The sequence below is a fragment of the Moschus berezovskii genome, chromosome 27 (genome assembly GCF_049115385.1).
Source record: "Moschus berezovskii isolate FMDL1 chromosome 27, NW_MosBer_1.0, whole genome shotgun sequence".
Classification (NCBI taxonomy): Eukaryota; Metazoa; Chordata; class Mammalia; order Artiodactyla; family Moschidae; genus Moschus; species Moschus berezovskii.
In genome coordinates this window covers 605,955-625,219 of record NC_142486.1, presented here as the reverse complement: position 1 = coordinate 625,219, position 19,265 = coordinate 605,955, and the positions used below count along the sequence as shown (strand labels likewise).

The 19,265-nt window shown below is 62.1% G+C and overlaps 1 protein-coding gene across 8 annotated transcripts in view; it reads left to right on the top strand.

Annotated features, from left to right (window-relative positions):
• CHLSN (cholesin) overlaps nt 1-19,265 on the top strand; it is a 66,389-nt gene that overhangs the window by 45,564 nt on the left and 1,560 nt on the right. For 5 of the 8 annotated variants that reach the window (XM_055410465.2, XM_055410466.2, XM_088833130.1 and 2 more), the window contains 2 exons: nt 14,805-14,977; nt 18,712-18,793. In XM_055410465.2, the coding sequence (XP_055266440.1) occupies nt 14,805-14,977; nt 18,712-18,793 (255 nt within the window). Of the gene's footprint in view, nt 1-7,494; nt 7,584-8,151; nt 8,415-14,804; nt 14,978-18,711; nt 18,794-19,265 lie in introns of those variants that run through there. The other 3 variants (XM_088833132.1, XM_055410472.2, XM_088833133.1) reach the window with 3 other exon arrangements.

Below are 19,265 nucleotides of genomic sequence, written 5' to 3'. Positions count from 1 at the left end.
TCCCGCGCGCGCTGGGCTGAGGTCCGTGGGCGTGGCGGCTCGCTGAGTCAGACGCGCTGTAATCTGCAGGGGACAGACACCCCGCCCTCGAAGGTTGTAATCGGGGCCTGCCAGGCGCACCTGCTCCTTTGCCCCAAGTGTGTTTGCTGGCTCCACGCTCTCCCCTCACTTCCTGGCCTGAGGAATTTCTTCGTAAACAACTGGCCACAGGAAAACCATTTAAAGAGACAGTGCACTGTTTGCAGCCTAATTAATTCTGTAGCTGCTGCTCTAATTACGTGTTGGAAAAGTGACAAGAACAAGGTCGTTTCCTCTGCTATAAGGCTTGTGCTGTAACAATGCTCCTAGCAACGCGTTCTGGCTCCGGCGGTAAGAACATTAGTTTCTGACAACCCAGGTGTGCGGGTTGCAGCACTAACAGACGCAGGTTTGCTGTGGGACCAGGGGCGGATGGAACAGGAAAGGTCAGCATCGCGGCTGAGGCCCTGGATGGTGTCAGGGTCCTGCCTGCCAGGCTCAGGGCCCGTCCTCAGGCTGCCCCCTTCACAGGACAGCTTCCTGACCACGGATCAGAGAGGGAAGCTGGGGTCAGCTAGGGGACCAGATCGCCTCTCCCTCTCTGTCACAGCCACTTGTAGAAACCTGGGGCCCCCACCCTCCCCTTGGCCCTTGTCATTGCAGTGACCTGCTTCTCACCCAGCACCGTCCTTGTGGCAGTGGATAGCCAGCCCTGGGGAAGACACGAGTGTGGCCAGCCGGCAGTGAAGAGGGACAGACTCGGTGCAGTTTCCATTCTGCGCCTTCAGAGCAGCCTTTCAGGGTGTATGAGCCACGTTTCATCAAGTCTGAAACTCTGTCAGTGCTGCGTACACCAGAACTTTATGGACCATTAACGAGGAAACAGTCTGATGCTGTCTGTTGTAAGAAGCATGCTGATCTTAGAGTTGTTAAAGTGAGGAGCCATGCCTTACCGTCGATGGAAGCAGTACCGTCCTCCCTGTAAACCGTACTGAGGCTCAGAACTTAGGCAGGGTGCCCAGGGCCGCACAGCAGAGTGGAGGCGGGATGTGCACCCAGGTGTTCTTTGCTTTATGAGGACTCCGGGTCATCCTAGCGATGTGATTAAGGAGTGTTGTTACCTCCTTTTCTGGAAAGCCTTGGAGCCCAGAATTCCTAGTCAGAGACCCTAAGATGCTGGGGTGCTCTGTGCCTGGTAGAGCTGTGATCATCACTGGGGAAAGCAGGCCCTCTCGGCCTTGGGTTGCCCCACTGCCTTATCTGCAGAGAAAGACTTTCTCCCGCACGCAGGTTCCTGGCCAGGGGGAATGGCAGAGTTTGTGCGTGTCAGAGATCTTCAGAGCAGACCCACCCTCCAGCCAGGCTCAGATCAGCGCTCTGTAGCTAGGGAATGTAAACGCACTCCGTGGGGCTTCAGCTCTGTGGCCTGCTGCCTGCCACTCCCGGGGCTTGGGCCAAAGCCTGGGGCCCCCTGCACCATCCTGGGGGCGGAGCTGCGGGAAGCTGGTCCCGCTCCCTGGGTTTCCAGCTGCATATCTAGGGTTGACTTCTGAGAACCACGTGGAGTCGGCCTCCCCACTGTTTCTGGTGACGCCCCCGAGAAGCCGTCCTGTGCTCCTAGGCCCCAGGCCTCTGCCATCGTAGCCGCATAGGCTGCACTCACAAGGCTGGTGCCCTGGGTGAGCGCCACTCTGCGGACAAAGGGAGACTGCAGTCCGGTGCTCTGCTGTGGGATGGGGGTCTGCTCACCAGGCTGGAGGCGCGGGGGGCTGCACGCCGGGGGCCCCGGGCTGCTGGTCAGGCCTTGAGGGCCACCTGCTGCCAGGGTCGCCCTGTTGAGGCAGAAGGGTCTTCCTTCTGAAGAGGCGGCTTTTCAGAAATGACACGCCGATGGGGAGGTGTGCTTCTCTGTGACGTGTGAGTCAAGGGCAGGAGCGTGTAAGCTCACCGGTTAGTTCTGGGTGTGGCTATGGGAAGGCCACGAGTTTTGACATCTCCGTGGCTCTGTTGCTGTGATGTCTTATTGCTCAGGCCCTGGTCATTGTAGTTGACTTCGATGAGGAGGCCTGGGGGTCCTGGAGGGACTGGGGGTAAACGTGCGTGAACGGCTGGGCCCATTGAGTCTGTGTGACCATCCTGGGTCATCCTTCCGTGGGTGCAGCTGCCTCACTGCCCTTGGTCTGCACGATCTTCTGCCTGCCCCCCCCAGTCAAGTCGAGTCCCATTGGGCCTCTGCCAGCACCTTTTCTGTCCTCTCTCGAAGCAGATCTCCCCATTCCTAACACAGGAAGCACCGAGGGTGGGTGTCTGCGGGGTCCCTGCTCATGCTGCACCTTTCCCTGGCCTGGGGGAGACGAGTGGCTCTGACAGGGCAGTGCACTGACCAGGCCTGGCCCCTGGGAGCTCCTGGCTGGCCCAAGGCAGGCACCGAGCCGAGGCTCTGGGGGCGCCCGGGAGTCAGCAGGGGTGCCTGGCCCCTGCGCTCTGTCTGACCTGAGGCTGATGGGCACCCTGCACGCCCAGCAGCCCTGGCACGGCCTTTCTTATGTCTGGAAGACACGGCCCCTCCCAGTAGCCCCTGGACCACCTGGTGGTGGCTGGTTGGGGGAGGGGGCTTCTCTGGCTCTTAGGTGTCCCAGTCTGCGTGTTCAGAGGACCATCCCCCGGTGGGTGGTCCCCACAAGGACCATGCTGGAGAGAGCCTGACTTCCCATGGGGAAGGCAGTCGCCCCGTGCCAGGATCCTGACTGAGGCCTTAGAGGACAGTGGGTGGGGGTCTTGGTTTTTACCCGCTAGGACCTGTCGAAATGAAGGTGGTAGGGGGAGGGGAGCTGGCAGACTCCCCTGCACAGGAAAACTTGGGCTCAGGACTGAGGCTGGGTGCTGGGCATCTGTGCAGGCTGGCTCCACGCGCATGGCCCTGCTCCTTGTGCCTGGGATGGACGGCCAGCCGTCACTGAGCTGCGCAGTAGATTTCAGGATGCGAGGTCAGCATACGAAGTCAGCTGTTTCTGTGCATTAGCCATGAACGCTTGGAAACTGACATTTAACATGGCAGTGTGGCACCATTCCTACCGGCCTGGCCTTGTGCTGGTTTTCCCTATCCTTGGGCCAGGGGTAACATTGGGGTTTTCCAGGGAGCCCTCCTTGGTGCCTCTTCCTCCTCATTTCCTTTCCTAACCCCATGCAAGCAGCTCTGCCTGCCATCATCCGGGAGGCCAGAGGGCTGCCAGCCTAGCTCTTGGGCCCAGGGGTGACGCCTCCTAGAGGGAGAGTGCCCCCAGGTTCTGTGGCAGGGTCTGAACGGTGGGTGTGCATGCTTGGTAGGGGGGTAGGGGGCAGGGGAGGTGATGGGGAAAGGTGCAGGGGCCTGTTGTGGCCCCTGGGAGCTTGATAAGGACGGTGCCCCTAAGGTTGCCCCTAAGGTTTGGCAAGTGCCACTCTGGCAGGTTTAGAAATTTCCAAATAAATATTTATTAGTGGTAAACAAAAAACCAGTGACAGTATGGTTTGATGGAGAGATGCATTTGAATGGCGACCCAGAAGCTACCCCGTATCAGCAACTTGGTTTTTGACAGAGGTGCAAGAGTAAGTTAAAGGAGGAAAAAATAAATCGAGTTGCAGGGTCTTTACGACAAACGGTGCCGCAGTAGGTCACGCAGAGGAAAAGATGTTCAGCCTCCTTGGGGCTGTATTGGCCGTCATCCTGCCCACAGACAGACAGCTGTGTCTCTTCCTTTCCAGTTGGAGCACCCTTGGTTTCACTTCCTTGCTTTACTGCAGAGGCTAGAACTTGCAGAGCCGTGTCGCGCAGTGCCAGTGAGACTGGGTCTCCTCACCCTGTGCCCAGACTGCTGGGGGAGGGGGCCAGCCTGCCTGCTCTTTCCCAGGTTGAGGATGCCCTCCTCTATTACTGGTTTTCTGAGAATGTGCATCGTGAGTGGGTTTCGAATTGTGTCAAGTGCGTTTTCCATGTCAGTGGATACGATCGTGTGATATTTCTTCTTTAGCTTTATAGATTGATTCTTGGATATTAAACCAGCCTTGCATCTCTGGAGTAAGCTCCACTTGGTCACCGTGTATAATTCTTTTTATATGTTGCCGAATAAGATTTTTGCATTTATATTTATGAGAGATTTTCACCTATATTTTTCCTTTTTTTTTTTTGGTACTGTTTTTGTCTGATTTGGTATCAAGGTAACATTGGCCTCATAGAGCAAATTGGGAAGTGGTTTCTTTGCTTCCATTTTCTTCCATTTTCTGGAAGAGATTGTGTAATTGGTGTTAACACTTCTTTAAATATAGAATTCCAGGGAAATCATCTGAGCTTGGACACAGGTTTCTGGAGTCAGGCCTGCCATCACTTGTCACTTTAGTGACAGCCAGGGCTAGTGGGCGGCCACACGGAAGCCTACAGAAGTACTTTGCTTCCTCCTCTAGCAGACTCTGCTCCCCTCCCCCCACCCCGCTGGGGGCCAGAGCTCCCCTCATGCCCACACTCACAGGTCCCACCCACCAAGTGCCTCAGGGCAGGCCTGCAGGAGCTTGTGGGCGTCCCGGCGGGTGTTCCAACCCCCCCGGAGCATTTCCTGTGGGTTCCTCCAGGGCTTGGTTCTGGGAGGCAGTGAGGCGGCATGCCCGGGAAATCGTGATCGGATCAGCCAGACAGTCTGCTTGATGATGTCTGTGTCAGCCGTATTTATTCTTAATGACTCAGAATGAGCCCCATGATCTTGGGGCGCTGGCACCCTAGTTTTGCAAGCTTACTCTTACTGCCTCGGGGGAAGGGTTTGGTGGCACCGCCACGCGTCTAGAGCTCCAGCTTGGCAGAGTTGTTCTGTCCCCCTCCCCATGCCCCCACTCCTCCTGGCTTCTCCTCTGCCTCCTGCAGGACCCTGTGCACTGCCCCTGCCAGGATATGGGCTTGCTGCACCCCTGGCCTTGGCCACCTCTCCCCCAAACATCCACGTGCTGTGCCCTCACCTCTGAGTCTTGAGTGTCACCTTCCTGATGCCGTTTTCCTTGACCTGTGTCCTCCTACAACTGCTTTAAATTGCAGAACGAAGATAAACCCGCTCCCTGTCTGTTGCACGTAATTTTCCTCCTGTTAGAGCCTTCCAGGGCAGCCTCCCTGCAGCCAGGTGTCTCGGTTCAGGCTGCTGTCACAGAATACCATAGGCTGCTGCTGCGTCACTTCAGTCGTGTCCGACTCTGTGTGACCCCATAGACAGAAGCCCACCAGGCTCCCCCGTCCCTGGGATTCTCCAGGCAAGAACACTGGAGTGGGTTGCCATTTCCTTCTCCAATGTGTGAAAGTGAAAAGTTAGGTGACTCCGAAAAGAGCAGGTTTATTTCTCACACTACTGGAGGCTGGAGGTCCGACATCAGGGCACTGGCGCGTTTGGTGTCTGGTGGGTTCTTGTCCCAGATCTCCTCGCTGTGACCTCTCGTGGCGGCGGTGGGGGGAGAGCTCCCTGGGTCTCTCTTATGAGGGCCTTCATCCCCTTCTCGAGGCCCCCACTCTCACAATCTGATCACCCCTCTAACACCCCACCTCCTAGTGCCATCACAGTGGGTGGGGGTGGGTAGAAGTATAATACAGGAATTTGGGGGACTGGAGCTTGGTCTGAGGTAGCAGGCATTTTTATCTGTTCTGGTCCCCACAGTAAGCTTAGCACTTAGACTATCTGCTGTGAAGATGTTGCTTAACAAGTATTTGTGGAATTCTTCCAGGCCTGCGTGTACCCACCCTTCCTGACTGGGATCTGCTGGGCCAAGTTGGGGGGTGGTTCTAGGGTCGGTGGACCCAGTGCTTCTGCCAGAGTCACACGTAGGCAGGCCTCTCGGCCACGCCGTCCCACTCCACCAGCTGGACCTGGTCCACACTGGCCCTTTCTCTTGGGGCTCCTACAGTGAGCCCCGGGGTGGTGAGTGTTTCCATGCTCGTGCTCTCTGATATGGGCTCGGGGTGGGGGGTGGGCAACCGGGGGCAGCTTGACCAGGAGTACCTGCTGGGGATGAGCTTCACCTGCTCTGTGCGAGGCCCTGCGGGACCCTGGGCAGAAGGGGGCCTGCGAAGGGGTTGGACAGGGAGCAGGCAGACGCGGCCCACGTCACAACCGTGCCCCGTCTGCACAGTGTGGGGGGGGGGCGCGGGGGGGAGTGTGAGAGGAGGAGTGGCACCAAGCTCCCCCTGGACTGCAGTGTCCCCGACGGCCGCGGCCAGCTCCTCCCGCACCCCAGACGGCTCTCCCGTCCTGGTCTTGCCTTTGTCCCCGTCTCCCACGGGGGCCCATTCGCGTCACCAGGACAAGCCCGTGGGAGGAGGAGACCGGGATCAGGGGCTCTCGGGTCAGAGGACTGACACAGGAAGTGTAGAAGCCCCCAAATGGAGTCCAGTCCACGAGAGCGGAGATCGTGAAAACTGGTTGTTTACATTTCCGAGCCTCGGTTTCCTTCTCTATAAAGCGAGAGTGCTGATGCGCGCATCCAGGGATTGAACAGGGTCAGAGATGAGACCTCCTGACACGGAGGCTGCGCTAGCAGCGAGCCCAGTCCTCCACTCTGCTCCCCCGACCCAGCTCTGGCCCAGCCCTCTGCGATCCTGCCCCCACCAGCACCACCGAGCCCGCCTCTGTGTGTGGACCGGCCTTGAGCGGTGGGGAAACGGCCAAGAGGAAAGGCACAGAAAGACGCAGGCTTGGCTCCGGACCTTGGAGATCCTTATCGGGCCGGGAAGCTGGGACACCTACGCCCAAAGCGGGAAGCCCACACCCGCCAGCGCACAGCGTGGGGGAATGAAGAGAGGCTGCCAGCACCCTCACCAGCCAGGGCCAGCGTGTCCTCAGGCCAGGGGGGCCCCCCCGAGCAGCCCCCGGACCCAGCCCCGCCTCCCGAGCGCACGCTGGCAACTAGGAGCCCTGGCCCGCGGCGTTGTCTCGGGGGCAGGGTTCCTGCATGCATCGGTTCCGCCAGCTTCTACTGAGCACGTACTTTTTGTCAGTCCCGTGGGGGGCAGGCACATCCCCCCCCCGGGCAGCTCACAGTCTGGCGGTCCAGACACTGATCACAGGCCTCTCTAGGGTGAGTTTAGTGGGTGAGGCAAGAAGGCCTCCCTGAAGCTGGGGGCTGAAGTGGCGCTCCAGTCCGCGGGCAGGACCCAGCCTGTGGTCGGCGCGCGTGCGTCCGAGGTGCCTGCACCGCGTGGTCTTCCTGCTCCCCTGTGCGCCCCTCCAGGGGAACGGGCCCCTGCGCACTGAGGGAAGCTGGAAGCAGGGCCTGGCCTCTAGACCGCTGCTCCGGGGCTGTGGCCCTCGGCCTCCCCAGCCGGTGCAGACCGGCCCCGCCCACGCGCCCGCGGCCCCGCCCACGCGCCCCGCCGCGCCTGCGTCGCCGCCCACGCGCCCGCGGCCCCGCCCACGCGCCCCGCCGCGCCTGCGTCACCGCCCAGCCGGCTGGATCTGGTTCCAGCCGAGCCCGGCCGGCCTGACATGCGCAGTGCGCAGCGGCTGCGGCGGCCAGGCGGCGCCGCGCTGCTGGCTACACCTGGCGGCCGGGAGCCGCAGGTCAGTGCTCGGGGCCGCGACGGGGCCGTGGGGGGCTCGGGGGCTCGTCCCGCGGGGCGGGGGTCGCCCTGCGGACCGCGGACGCGGGGCCGGGCGCGCTCGCCGCGGAGCGGGCCCGGGCCCCGAGCTGCGCCGCGGCCCGTCCCCTGCCGCCGAGGCCTAGGGCCCGCCGCCCCCGCGCGCGTTCCGGGCCCCCGCGCGCCGTCTCGCCCTGCGGGCGGGCGGCGTCTGCACCGCGCCCCCGGGCTGTCCCCTCGTGGGGCCCCGCACTCGGGCCTCCGCGGCCCCGCGAGGCCCACCCCCTGGGCGTTAAATGTCGGGGCCTGGGGGCGGAACCCGCCGGGGCATTTACCGCTTTGCTTGCGAAATCGCTTGGGTGTGAGTAACTCGTTGCTTGGCTCCGTGACTTTTTAAAAAATACATTGTAACACTTAGGAATTATTGGGAAGTGAGAAGAAAAGCCAACCAGTAGTTCCCTAGTGCTTTGAAGTGATTATGACAATTACATTTAACCACGAACGAAGTGATGAGGTAGTAACGTGCTTTGTTTGTCTTTTTCCCTGAACAGTCTTCAGCCTGGTGCCTGGGGCCGCCGGGACCCCGAGAGGCCCGGGTGGAGGGGTCAGCACTCGGCCCTGGCCGTGCAGGCTGCTCTCCGAAGGGCCCGGGTCTCAGGAGCCGCTGAGGAGGACTGTCCAGAGTCTGCTGGCTCTTCGCGGGGCGGAAACGAGATTGAAAATCCTGCAGAAGTGTGGGGTTTTGCTTTGAGGGAAGCAGTGTCGGAGTGGGAAACCTGGTACCCCAGCCCACCTTGACTGAGCGGGGAAAGAGGTCTTGTCTGTGTTTCTTCCGATAAGAGACGGATTTTCCTTTAAACGGCAAGATCAGGGCTGCCAAACTAGGAACACCTTGGCTAATTTTCCGGGAGTTGCTGGGAATGACGCCTTCTGCGTGTTGAAAGTTATTTCTAGGCTCACAGCTCCTGTACTTGACGTTTCACCCAGCTCTACTGGTGCTGACTGTGTTCTGCCGGAATGGTGTTTCCATGTTACATGCAAAATGCAGCCTGAACCCCTCGCGGGCCTCACATCTCCAAAGATGAAAGGGCAGCGGGCTCTCTAGGGAGGAGGCGGGCGTAGCCGTGGCCTGCAGAGCGCAGCGGCTTCTTTGAACACTGGCAGTGGAGCCCGGGTGACCTTTGCCTTCCGATAGCTGGGATGGCCCACGTTAGGCTGTTGACTGAGCAGAGGGCAGCTGGGCCGCAAGCCTGTGTGGCCCTCCCAGTAGTGAAGATTTCAGGGAGGGTTTTACATTATCCTCGTTTCTAAAACCCAAGGAAGACTCACGAGGCAGTGCTCCTCATGGACATGAAAGCTCCTGCAGAGGACAGCTGATGTGTTTGCTCCCTGGATGTGGGTGAGATCAGCCTAGAAGCCTAGCCGAGATTTTGGGAAGCGATGAGGTCGGGGGGTTCATGACAATGCCTGCCCCCTATAGCTTGGAGGGGCATGTGGGGTCCTCCTGGCCTGGGCGTGTGACCTGTGCCTGCTGGTGGGAGGCCTTGGGGCAGTGGGGGAGGAAGCGGGGCAGGCAGCCCCTCTATCCTTAAAAGGCCCTGAAGACTGGATGAGGAGCCAGGTTTCCCCCGTAAGTCAGCAGATGCAAGTGGCTCCCCACCGAACACCTGGTAAGAGGACTCGCTGACCCCAGCACATCGGGGAGCCGGTGGTCTCTTGGAGCAGAGTTGCCCCCAGACTTGGAGTAGACGATGGGGCTTCTTGTTAGCCCTGCCTTGGAGGGCTGGAAGTCGTCTTCCCCATGCAGCATGTTCTGTGCTCCCTGGCCCGTCTGCCGTGTGATCTGAGGTCTTCTGTGAGATCTCAGTATCCCCGGGGACCATGTGGGCCTGCACTCTGCGCCCTGTGGGGGAGGTACTATTTGCACCAGGTTCCCCATGTCCAGGCCCTGGGCCTCGCGGGGTGGTGCTGACCGCCTATGTGACTGTCAGTGGACATGGTGCTCACTGCCCCCACAGGCTGACTGGTGAGGGGAGGGGGTCTTGTTGACATTTTCGCTGCACTTGGCTCTCCTGTGACCACAAGTCCCCTAGGGCTCCCCCATCCCCAACGGCTCCTTTCCAGGGTCGGGGGTTCTGCCTCCCAGCCCTCCCCCAAAGCTGTAGCCTGGCTTTGCTCCCTTGTCTGTTCACGGGCAGGAACAGATGGATGGCCTTTGAAAAGGTAGAGCGAGTAAAGTAGCGTGTGCAGCGTCTCAGGACTTTCTGTTTCCAGAAATCTAATCTGATCTGTATAAACGGGGTTTCCGTCTCAGGGTGTGGGCACCAGGCCTCCTCCTGGACACAGGCGGGGGCTCACAGTCTGTCCTGGCTGGAGGAAACCAGAAGATGGTCCCAGCGCAGCCTTGGGGGGTCTCCCCTCCTCCCCCGCCCCCCCAGCTCATACAGGCTGAAGCTCCGGGGGCCTTGAAAGGACTTGTCCTGCTGGTCACCGTCTCCCTGGCTTTGGCACCCTGATCCCTGTATCTTCTGGCTTTTCCCATGCATGTGGACGTAAACGTTCATTTTAATTCTTGGGTCACAAGAGAAGCAGGATGAAAGTTAAGTCTGTGGTCTCTGGTGCCCCCAGCCCGCTGAGTGTCCTCCAGGCTCACAGCCTTGCTTCCAAAGCTGGTCTCTGACGAGGGCCAGTGTCTCCCACCCAGGTGGAGGGCAGGTCCTGCTTGCAGCCAAGGCCGCAGGGTTTGAAAAGATTAATGTGAAAGACCCTCCCCAGAGCCCTGGCTTGTCTGGGAGGGCCGTCAGCCCATGGCTATGGTGAGACCCCCGCATTAACCCCCAAAACTCTCCCCTCTTTCTCTCTAACTGAGGAGCTGGTCTCGTGCAGGATTCGTGTGTGTGTGTGTAAAGAGGATCTGACGTGTCTGTCTTACTGTCCAAGCCCTGCACAGAAGGGGCTGGAAGGGTAGAGGTGGGCTTGGGAAAGGGATGCCCTTCCTGGGAAGAGCCTGGGGCCCTACGTGGTGTCAGAGCTGTAGACTTGGGCTGGGCCTGGTGGGGTCCAAGTGCGGGCTCTGTCTCCCCAGTTCGGGGGCTGACTGGATCTTAGCGTTCCCTTCCACTGTACGTCTTGCCAGTAGATGAGAGTGGGAGGGGGGCGGTGCAGGGACGTCTCACCGTGTCCCTTCATGTTTCTACGCCGGGTGAGCTGATGACGCAAGGAGGCCGTGTGCTGTGATCTGGTCTCCTGGCTCGCTCACCTGACAGCCCTGCAGTGTGGATGGAGGGCCCAGCTCCGAGGGGCGCCCAGCCGGGGCAGCCGCTGTCCCTGTCCTCCAGGAGCTCACTTGGTCCAACCGTGCGCTCCTCGAGGCCAGAGCCCGCGTCTGCTTCCCGCCAGCACCAGTGCCTCTGCAGGGCCAGGACCCATGGCAGCCCCACGTCCCTGCCGCCCACGAGGTTGCTCAAGTTCCCCGAGTCCTGTGCTTCCTGAAGTTGTTTGGAATTGTTTTAACCAGGGCACTGCAAATAAAAGAAGGGCAAACAGCACTGTTTCTGAATCAGCAAAGGTCACTCAGCGCCATGCATTGGGGGAATGAGCCCCTAAACACCCCGACTGTTTGTACCTGCATTTTGTATTTTTAGGGCTAACTGAAATCTCAGCGTCTCCTGTGTTTTTGCTGTGAGTGTGTAGGGAGTCTGGGCGGAGGGCTCGTGGCGTCTGTATGTTGTCTTCCAGGTTGCATCTAATTAATTTCAAAATACAAAGATATTAAAGTACCGTAGGAAACTCTTTATTTTCAGAAAAGGAAAAAGTAATTGGCTGCTGTGAGTAGTGATCGGTTGCTCAGTTGTGTCCGACTCGGTGAGACCCTGCGGACTGTGACCCACCAGGCTCCTCTGTCCACGGGATTTCCCACGCAAGGACACAATACGGTTGACATTTCCTCCTCCACACCACGAGTTACCCTTTTGAGTTTTAATAATTGCAGTAACCCATCTGGTGAAAGTTTAGTTCTGAGTGGAGCAGCGTCTCCTGGGAGCTGCAGACAGGGACGGGGCGTCCAGGACGCCTGGTCTTCCTTCTGGTCTGGGCACCTGCCCCGCAGCCCTGAGCTCTGCGAGAGGAGGCAGGGCTCCAGGCCTCGGTGGTGGTTGGACAGAGACTTGTGGTTGAGTAGCACTCTGGGCTCTGAGCAGTGCTGGAGAGTTGTGCCCTTTGGGGTGCTGTCCGGCCTGTGGGCAGACAGCTGAGCAGAGGACTGGACTCTGCCGCCCACACATACGAACACACCAGGGTCACTGTGCCTGTGACCCCAGCCTTCACACCCGGGCGAGGTCACGCCTTGCAGCTCAGACCTGATTCGGGCTCATATGACAGAGACTTTCAACACACACCTTTCTAGTCTACTGATTGTGTGGGGTTGGTTGAGAGGTTTCACCCGGACAGAGCAGGTGGGTGGGGGTGCTGCCCTGCAGCTGGCCGGCCTCCACCCCAGCCTCCCCTGCCCCTGTACATCAGTGGTCAGCCAGGAGCAGCCCCCTTCCCCCCGGAATCCCACTCGGGGGCATGCCTTGCTGGCCCAGCCTAGTCCAGGCATCTTGCAGGTGATGGCGGGGCAGGGGAGCTGGACCCCTAGGCTTCTGGGGCCCATGTGGGTGATGGGCACTGCTCTCCCTCTGCTGGGTCAGCCCACCCCAGGGCCCCCCAGCTCCTGAGAGCTGCTGGAGAGATCCCACCCCCAGTGGGGCTGCAACCCCACAGTGAGGCCCCGGTGTGGCCTGAGACCAGAGGCTGGCCCAGGCAGCTCGGGGTTTCGGAACTCACCCATCTCCAAGGGTTTAAGGAAGGGGAGGCTGCCAGGCCCGTGCCTATCCGAAGCCGTGGTGTAACCTGTCAGCACGAGATGGTGCAGGCCCCCAGCATGACCCTACTCAGGCTGTCCCAGCTGACCCTTTCTTGGCCCCTCCCCAGACCCGGGACCCTCAGGGTGGAGAGGCAGACTCCCCACCCCCTTCCTAAGCATTAGGGCCTCTGGGGGGAGCCTACAGAGAGTCCAGGCTCCAGTGGAGTAACCCATGTGTATAGTCTAGGAGGCTGAGGTGGTCGAGGCATCCCACACAGTGGGAACTGAGCAGCCCCGGGGGGCTACACTGACTGGCTATCTCCACATGCACTTGGAATTCCGGGAAGCCTCATCTGAGAGCGTGGCACGGGGTCGGGGTGCAGGAGGGCCCCAGAGAAGGGACACTGACCCAGCTAGCGGACCCCTCTGTGCTCTCCTGGGTCTGTGCTGGGCTCGCCAGCCTCCTTTTGTGGCTGAAGACTGCTGCCTGAGGCGGAGGGAAGGGAGGAGTGGCTGCAAAAGGCCTATTTGTAACTGGGACCTTTGGCCACCTGAGTGAGCAGGACGCCGGCCCTCCATGTGTCCTGATGGAGAAGCAGTTGGACCCTTCAGGTTCCCCCACTGCCCCCGGCCTCCAGGGAGTTCCTGGGTCCATCTCCCGCCCTCCCAGATCCACGCAGGCTCACATTCCTGCTGCCCTTCTGCAGCAGAGGCCAAATCCCCTGCCAACCTCCTTCCCACACCCCTCCATGGAGACAGCGGCACCTTGGGCCATTGCGGGGCCCCCCATGAGCCCTCGGGGACGGGCACCCAGCTCCACCCCTGCCAGGTCTCTGATGAGGGTGTCTCCTCTGGCCTGGGGGCAGCAGCCAGCACCCCGTGAGGTCAGATGGGTGGCCGGGGCCCCCGTGTCCTAGGAGACCCCCTCCTGTCACTTCCCTGAGCTGCCTGACCTGCTAGCCTCCCTTTGGGGTCAGTGTTGGCCCATCCCCAGAACTTTCCCTTATACTTGGGGCTCAGTGGCCAGTGTGATGCCCCCTATGTGGCTCAGAGGGGCCGGGCTCCCTGCGTTCTTCAGTGAGGGCTTCTCTGTGAGCTGGGGGGTGTCTCCTAGACCCCAGCCCGCTGCACTTTGGATCTGTGACGGCATAGATGGACTTGTAGCGCTTTGGGCTGGAGTTCTGTGATTTCACACGTGGAATCTGCGACACAAGCAGGCAAACGGGAGGATGCCGAGGACAGGCTGGTACAGAGCGGGGAGGCAGGGGCAGGGTGGGCCGGGAAGAGGGTCGACCCCAGCGGGACAGATGGAAGTCAGAGGGTTGGTGGTGAGTGCTTCCCAGCGGCACCAGTGGTAAGGAACCAACCTGCCAACGCCCGAGCCCCTGGGCGGGGAAGGTCTGGAGGAGGCGTGGCAACCTCTCCATCACTCTCCCAGAGAAGCCCATGGGCAGAGGAGCCTGGCCGCATACAGGCCACAGGGCTGCAAGGATTCAGACGCGACTGAAGCAGGAATTCACATGATGTTTCCAGCCAGTGTTACTCCAGGGAAGAATATGCTGTTTTGGAAGTCTGATTCTGTGCCCTGTCAGCAGGAGTCTGACCGTGACTGGTGTTGGTATTTTAGCCACGGATGGGATTTTAAAGCGGGCAGGTACCCTGGGGCAGCCGGGTCGGGCCCTGCTGTCCTGTCCTCTGGCTGTTCTCGGCCCTGCCCCCACCCCAGCCCCGTGGGGCTGCTTGTGGGGCACGTGCCCCACCCCAGGGAAGGCGCCTTCTGTGCGGGTGGGCTGTGTGTGTCTCACATCAGGGTGGCCGAGAGTCACGGGGTGCAGCCCTGAAGCTCCTCGCAGGTGGGTAAACCACAGCTGGTTTCAGGAGAAGGCGGGAGCAGCTGGGGAAAGCATCTCTCTTGTTTTAGAAGATTCCAGAAGGAGCGGGTGTGGCGTGGGAGCAGAAAGGGTGTCAGGGGTTGGCATCCAGGAGGAGCCTGCCTGCCGGAGGCCACACTGTGCCGCACTTTCTGGGGTGTGCGCTCTGGACATGGGGGTGTGCGGGGACAGCGCCCAGGGCCTTCCTGGAAGTGCTGGGGCCAAGACCAGGTCCCCAGGACTCCGGGCCTGCACCCTACTGAAGTTGCAACGTCCGGCTTCTGCGGAGGTCCGGAGGGGCGGGGCTTGTTGCATCACAGCCCTGGCGCCCCCGCCCCTCCTGCTGCCCTCAGGCCTGGGGGGGCGGTCCTTGCAAGCGCGTGCGGCTCCCCCCAGGTCCAGGGCAGAGGGGCCCGGCACAGGCCGGAGGTCCCACATCCTGTGCTGCCCCCTCCCGACGCCCTCACGGCCGTCCCCGCGCTTCTAGGGGCCCGCGTGCCCGTCCCCGTCCCCGGAGGAGCAGAGGGCCCTGGACAGGAAGCTGAAGAAGGAGCGGAAGAAAGAGGCGCGGAGGCGGCTGCAGCGGGTGGGCGTCGCCGCTGCCCCACGCCCGGCGACCGAGCGCTCAGGGGCCGCGCTGGCCCTGGAGTACCTGTGCAGGTGAGCGGGCGGGGCGCGAGCGTCAGGCGAGCAGCGGACAAGACGACTGTCTCGCAGTTCCCTTGAAAGGCTCGTGGGCACGTGATGGCGGTGGTGTCTCGGCGTCGCCACCCCGTCACCCCACCACCGTCACCCCATCACCATCCTGTCACCACCTCGTCACCCCACCCCCGTCACCCCATCATCACCCCGTCACCTCACCCATCACCCTGTCATCACCCCACCCCCATCACCCCGTCACCCTGTCACCCCATCACCACCCCCTTCACCCCAACCCCGTCACCCCATCACCATCCTGTCACCACCTCGTCACCCCACCCCCGTCACCCCATCATCACCCCGTCACCTCACCCATCACCCTGTCATCACCCCACCCCCATCACCCCGTCACCCTGTCACCCCATCACCACCCCCTTCACCCCAACCCCGTCACCCCACCCCATCACCCCGTCACCCTGTCACCCCATCACCACCCCCTTCACCCCAACCCCGTCACCCCACCACCGTCACCCCATCACCATCCTGTCACCACCTCGTCACCCCACCCCCATTACCCCACCCCTGTCACCCCATCATCACCCCGTCACCCTATCATCACCCCACCCCCATCACCCCGTCACCCTGTCACCCCATCACCACCCCCTTCACCCCAACCCCATCACCCCACCCCCATCACCCCGTCACCCCATCACCACCCCCTTCACCCCAACCCCATCACCCACCCCCACCCCATCACCCTGTCACCACCCCATCACCACTCCGTCACCCCACCCCCATCACCCCCACGTCACCCCACTCGTCACCCCGTCACCACCCCCGTCACCCCATCACCATCCTGTCACCACCTCGTCACCCCACCCCCGTTACCCCACCCCTGTCACCCCATCATCACCCCGTCACCCTATCATCACCCCACCCCCATCACCCCGTCACCCTGTCACCCCATCACCACCCCCTTCACCCCAACCCCATCACCCCACCCCCATCACCCCGTCACCCTGTCACCACCCCATCACCACTCCGTCACCCCACCCCCATCACCCCACGTCACCCCACTCGTCACCCCGTCAGCACCCCCGTCACCCCCATGTCAGCCACCTCTGACCATCGGTGTTCCCACCCTCAGAATCGTTACGGCCCACACCGTCGCCCGTCACACGCACTGCACGCTTTCCTCCAGGAATTGTTCTTTCGTGGGATCCTAGACACTCAGCCAGGAACTGGGGTTGGCGGCCTGGAGCCAGTTCAGAAGCAGGGCTGCTGGGGGGCCCTCTGGGCGGTCTGGGAGGGCACACAGGCCTGGGCACGTGTGCAGAATGAACCCAGAGGTTGGCCAGGAAGGGCACCGTGGAGACGGTGGGATTCTGGAGCCGCCTTCTTGGAAGGGCCTGCTTTGCCCAGCCTCCCTGGGGCTTGGTATAGGGCTGAATCCTCCCGATCCCTGGACAGGGCTGAGCCCCCGAGAGTCAGTTGCGGGGCAGCCATTAGGCCGCCCAACTCCCTGCCCCACCCTGCTCCTTCACTCTCCCTCTCCCCTGCCTTGGGGAAATGCTAGAGCCTGGGGACCCTGCCCTGGGCCTGGGCAGGGCTCACACTCGCCCTGTTGATCAGATTGGGGCCTGCCTTCCCCCCAGCCCGTCGGAGCCCGGCATAAAGTGGGGGCACAGGCCGTGAGCAGGACGGTATGGGCGGGGGGCGGGGTGGCCTTAGCCCTGCCAGGATTCCTCGAGGGGTTGGGGCACACTCCCCACTGAGACCTGCCCACCGACTGTAGGAAATCCACCTTCGGTTCAGTGCTTCCCTGTCCTCACAGGAAGATCCTCGCCCTCCAGTGACCACCCTTGATCTTGTGGAGCCCAGGGGGCAGGAAGCCACCTGGTGGAGTCCCCTGACCGTGAGCCTGGGCTGTTCTCTGCGAGGTGGGGGCTGCCACTGGGACCAAGGCCCCTCGTTTACACCTGGTCCCATCCAGGCGCTTCCACCTGCAGCAGCGGCCACAGACTCAGGGCCTGCTGGCACTCAGGGGCAGCTCTGACGGTGGTCTCAGGGAGTAGGCGGTGGACCCACCCTCGATCCCTGGAGGACCAGCTTCCTGTGGTCTCAGGAGACTTCTCACTCCTGGGCCCCGCCCCGTGGGCGGCACCTGAACCTGTCTCTCCTCGTGTGGGAGGAAAGAGCATCCTTGTGGGGGCTGCTCATGGGGCGCTCAGCCCTCACCAACCCCCCGCCCCGCTGCACACACAAGAGAGCCAGTGCTTCCTCCCTGCTGACTTCTGACCTCACTGCATTCACACAGATCCTTCATTTGCAGGTCCTCCCCCACCAGGGGCCCCAGGTCACTGGGGCGATGTTCACAGGGCCCTGGTGTGTCTGAGAGCCGCCTCTGGGTTTCTGTGGGGCCCCACACTCCCAAGGCCCCGCCCCAGTGCCCATTGCTCCCCAAGGGCAGGGCATCTGGAGCCAGTTCAACGCCCCCAGACCCTGGAGTCACCTCTGGGGCCCCACTGACCACACGGGAGTTGAGTTGACCCTGATGGGTACCCTGGGTCAGGGAGGAGGCTTTGCTTTGGGCAGACGCCCTGCCCGTCCATGTCAGCAGTCAGGGAACAGGGCCAGTGGAGCCCCAGGCCCGAGGTGGTCCGTCCCTCCCAAACCCTCTGACCTCTCAGGAGGGACCCTGAGACGCGGGGGGAAGTGAAGTTTTCAGGGGAGGTGAGTGGGCCAGGGCGCGATGGGGGTGGAACCGCAGGTGGGGGGGTGGTGTTCTAAGACTGATCAGCTGTAGCAGGAGACAAACCCCTCAGGGAGGAGAACTCTGCAGAGCTGGGGATGCGAGGAGCTGGGAGCCCGCGGGTGGGCGGGGCCAGGGGCCTTCCCGCGGACCTGCTGGGAAGGTGGCTCGCCGGGGCCCCTCCAGAGGGCGCTGCGCCGCGGGGACTGCGCCCCCCACCCAAGTCGCATGTGTCTGGGTGACTGTGTCCCCCCGGGAGGGAAGCGCAGGGGAGGGCCCTCCACTGGCCCAGGGGGACGATGAGAGGTGGCTCCCTGATCACTGCCATCAGAGAGGTCCCAGGGCAGCGGGCCTCCCCGCGCCCCCAGTTGTGCCAGCAGAGGAGTGGGAGGGGCTGGCGGGGGACTGCTGACTCCCCGGGCTGGCGGCCCTTCGTTGGGCCGCTTCTAGGTCGCAGCTGAGCCCGCACGACCCTGCGGTGCAGACGGCCAGGCGGGGCCCTGTCTCAGGTGCAGGCACCCTCCGCCCCTCCCACACAGCCTGCAGCGCCTTGGCCCAGACCTCCGTGCGCCTCGGGGCCTCCGTCCCAGCGTCCTGGCCACCTGGAGGACCCCCGCATGGCCCTCGAGGTCAGGGGGTCCTGGCTGCTTCCTGCCTCCCCTCCCCCATCCTCCAGGGCAGGAAGGCTGTGCCTGACCCTCTGGTGATCCAGGTGACCATGCCTGATCCGTGTTTCTGGAAGGACCGAGTTTGTGAAATACGGGGTATTCCCGTTAGAATCATGAAACAGGCTACAAAGAGCTGAAAGAAAGTGGCCTTGTGTCCCCCTGGGCCTGACGTCCTGGCTGGGGGCCCCCAGCAGGCGAGAAGAGACCTGGCGGAGACGTCCCCACCCCGGCCGCCCTCCCTGGCAGGATCCTCTGCGGACGCCCTGGCCCTCATCAGGGAGAGGCCGCCGGTGCCTCCCCTCCGGGACCTGAGCCACCCTGTCCTTGCTCCCCAGCTGGGCCCAGAAGCACGAGGACTGGAGGTTCCAGAAGACAAGGCAGACCTGGCTGCTGCAGCACATGTATGACCGTGAGCAGGTGTGGCTCCTCCCCTGGGGGTGGGGAGGCCTGCGCACACCCAGGGGGCAGAGGCTGAGGTCAGGTCTCCCGGTGATGGAGGGGAAGGAATGGCTGGCAGCGCCTGCTTGGGCCACACTGGACTCGGCCTCCCTCCAGGGGTGGAGAGGTCCTCTCCCTCCCGTGGCCTGTCTGTGTTTCGAGGACAAAGAATCACGGAGCTCATGGAGGCCGCATGGGAGACCCCACTGAGCCCTCCGTCTTCCAGAGATGAAACTGGGCTCAGAGGAAGGGACCCCGGGGGTCAGGGAGCAGAAGCCCTGCCGGCTTTGCCCAGCGGCCAGACTCAGCCACCGGGCTCCCGGCTGCCGGCGCGGGAAGTGGCTGCCACTCCGGGAAGGCCACGGTTTGCACAATTGGAGGTCCTGCTCCCTCTGCCCACTACGGCTCCTCCGCTGAGGCCGGGAGCCGCCGCCAGACCCAGCGGTGCATG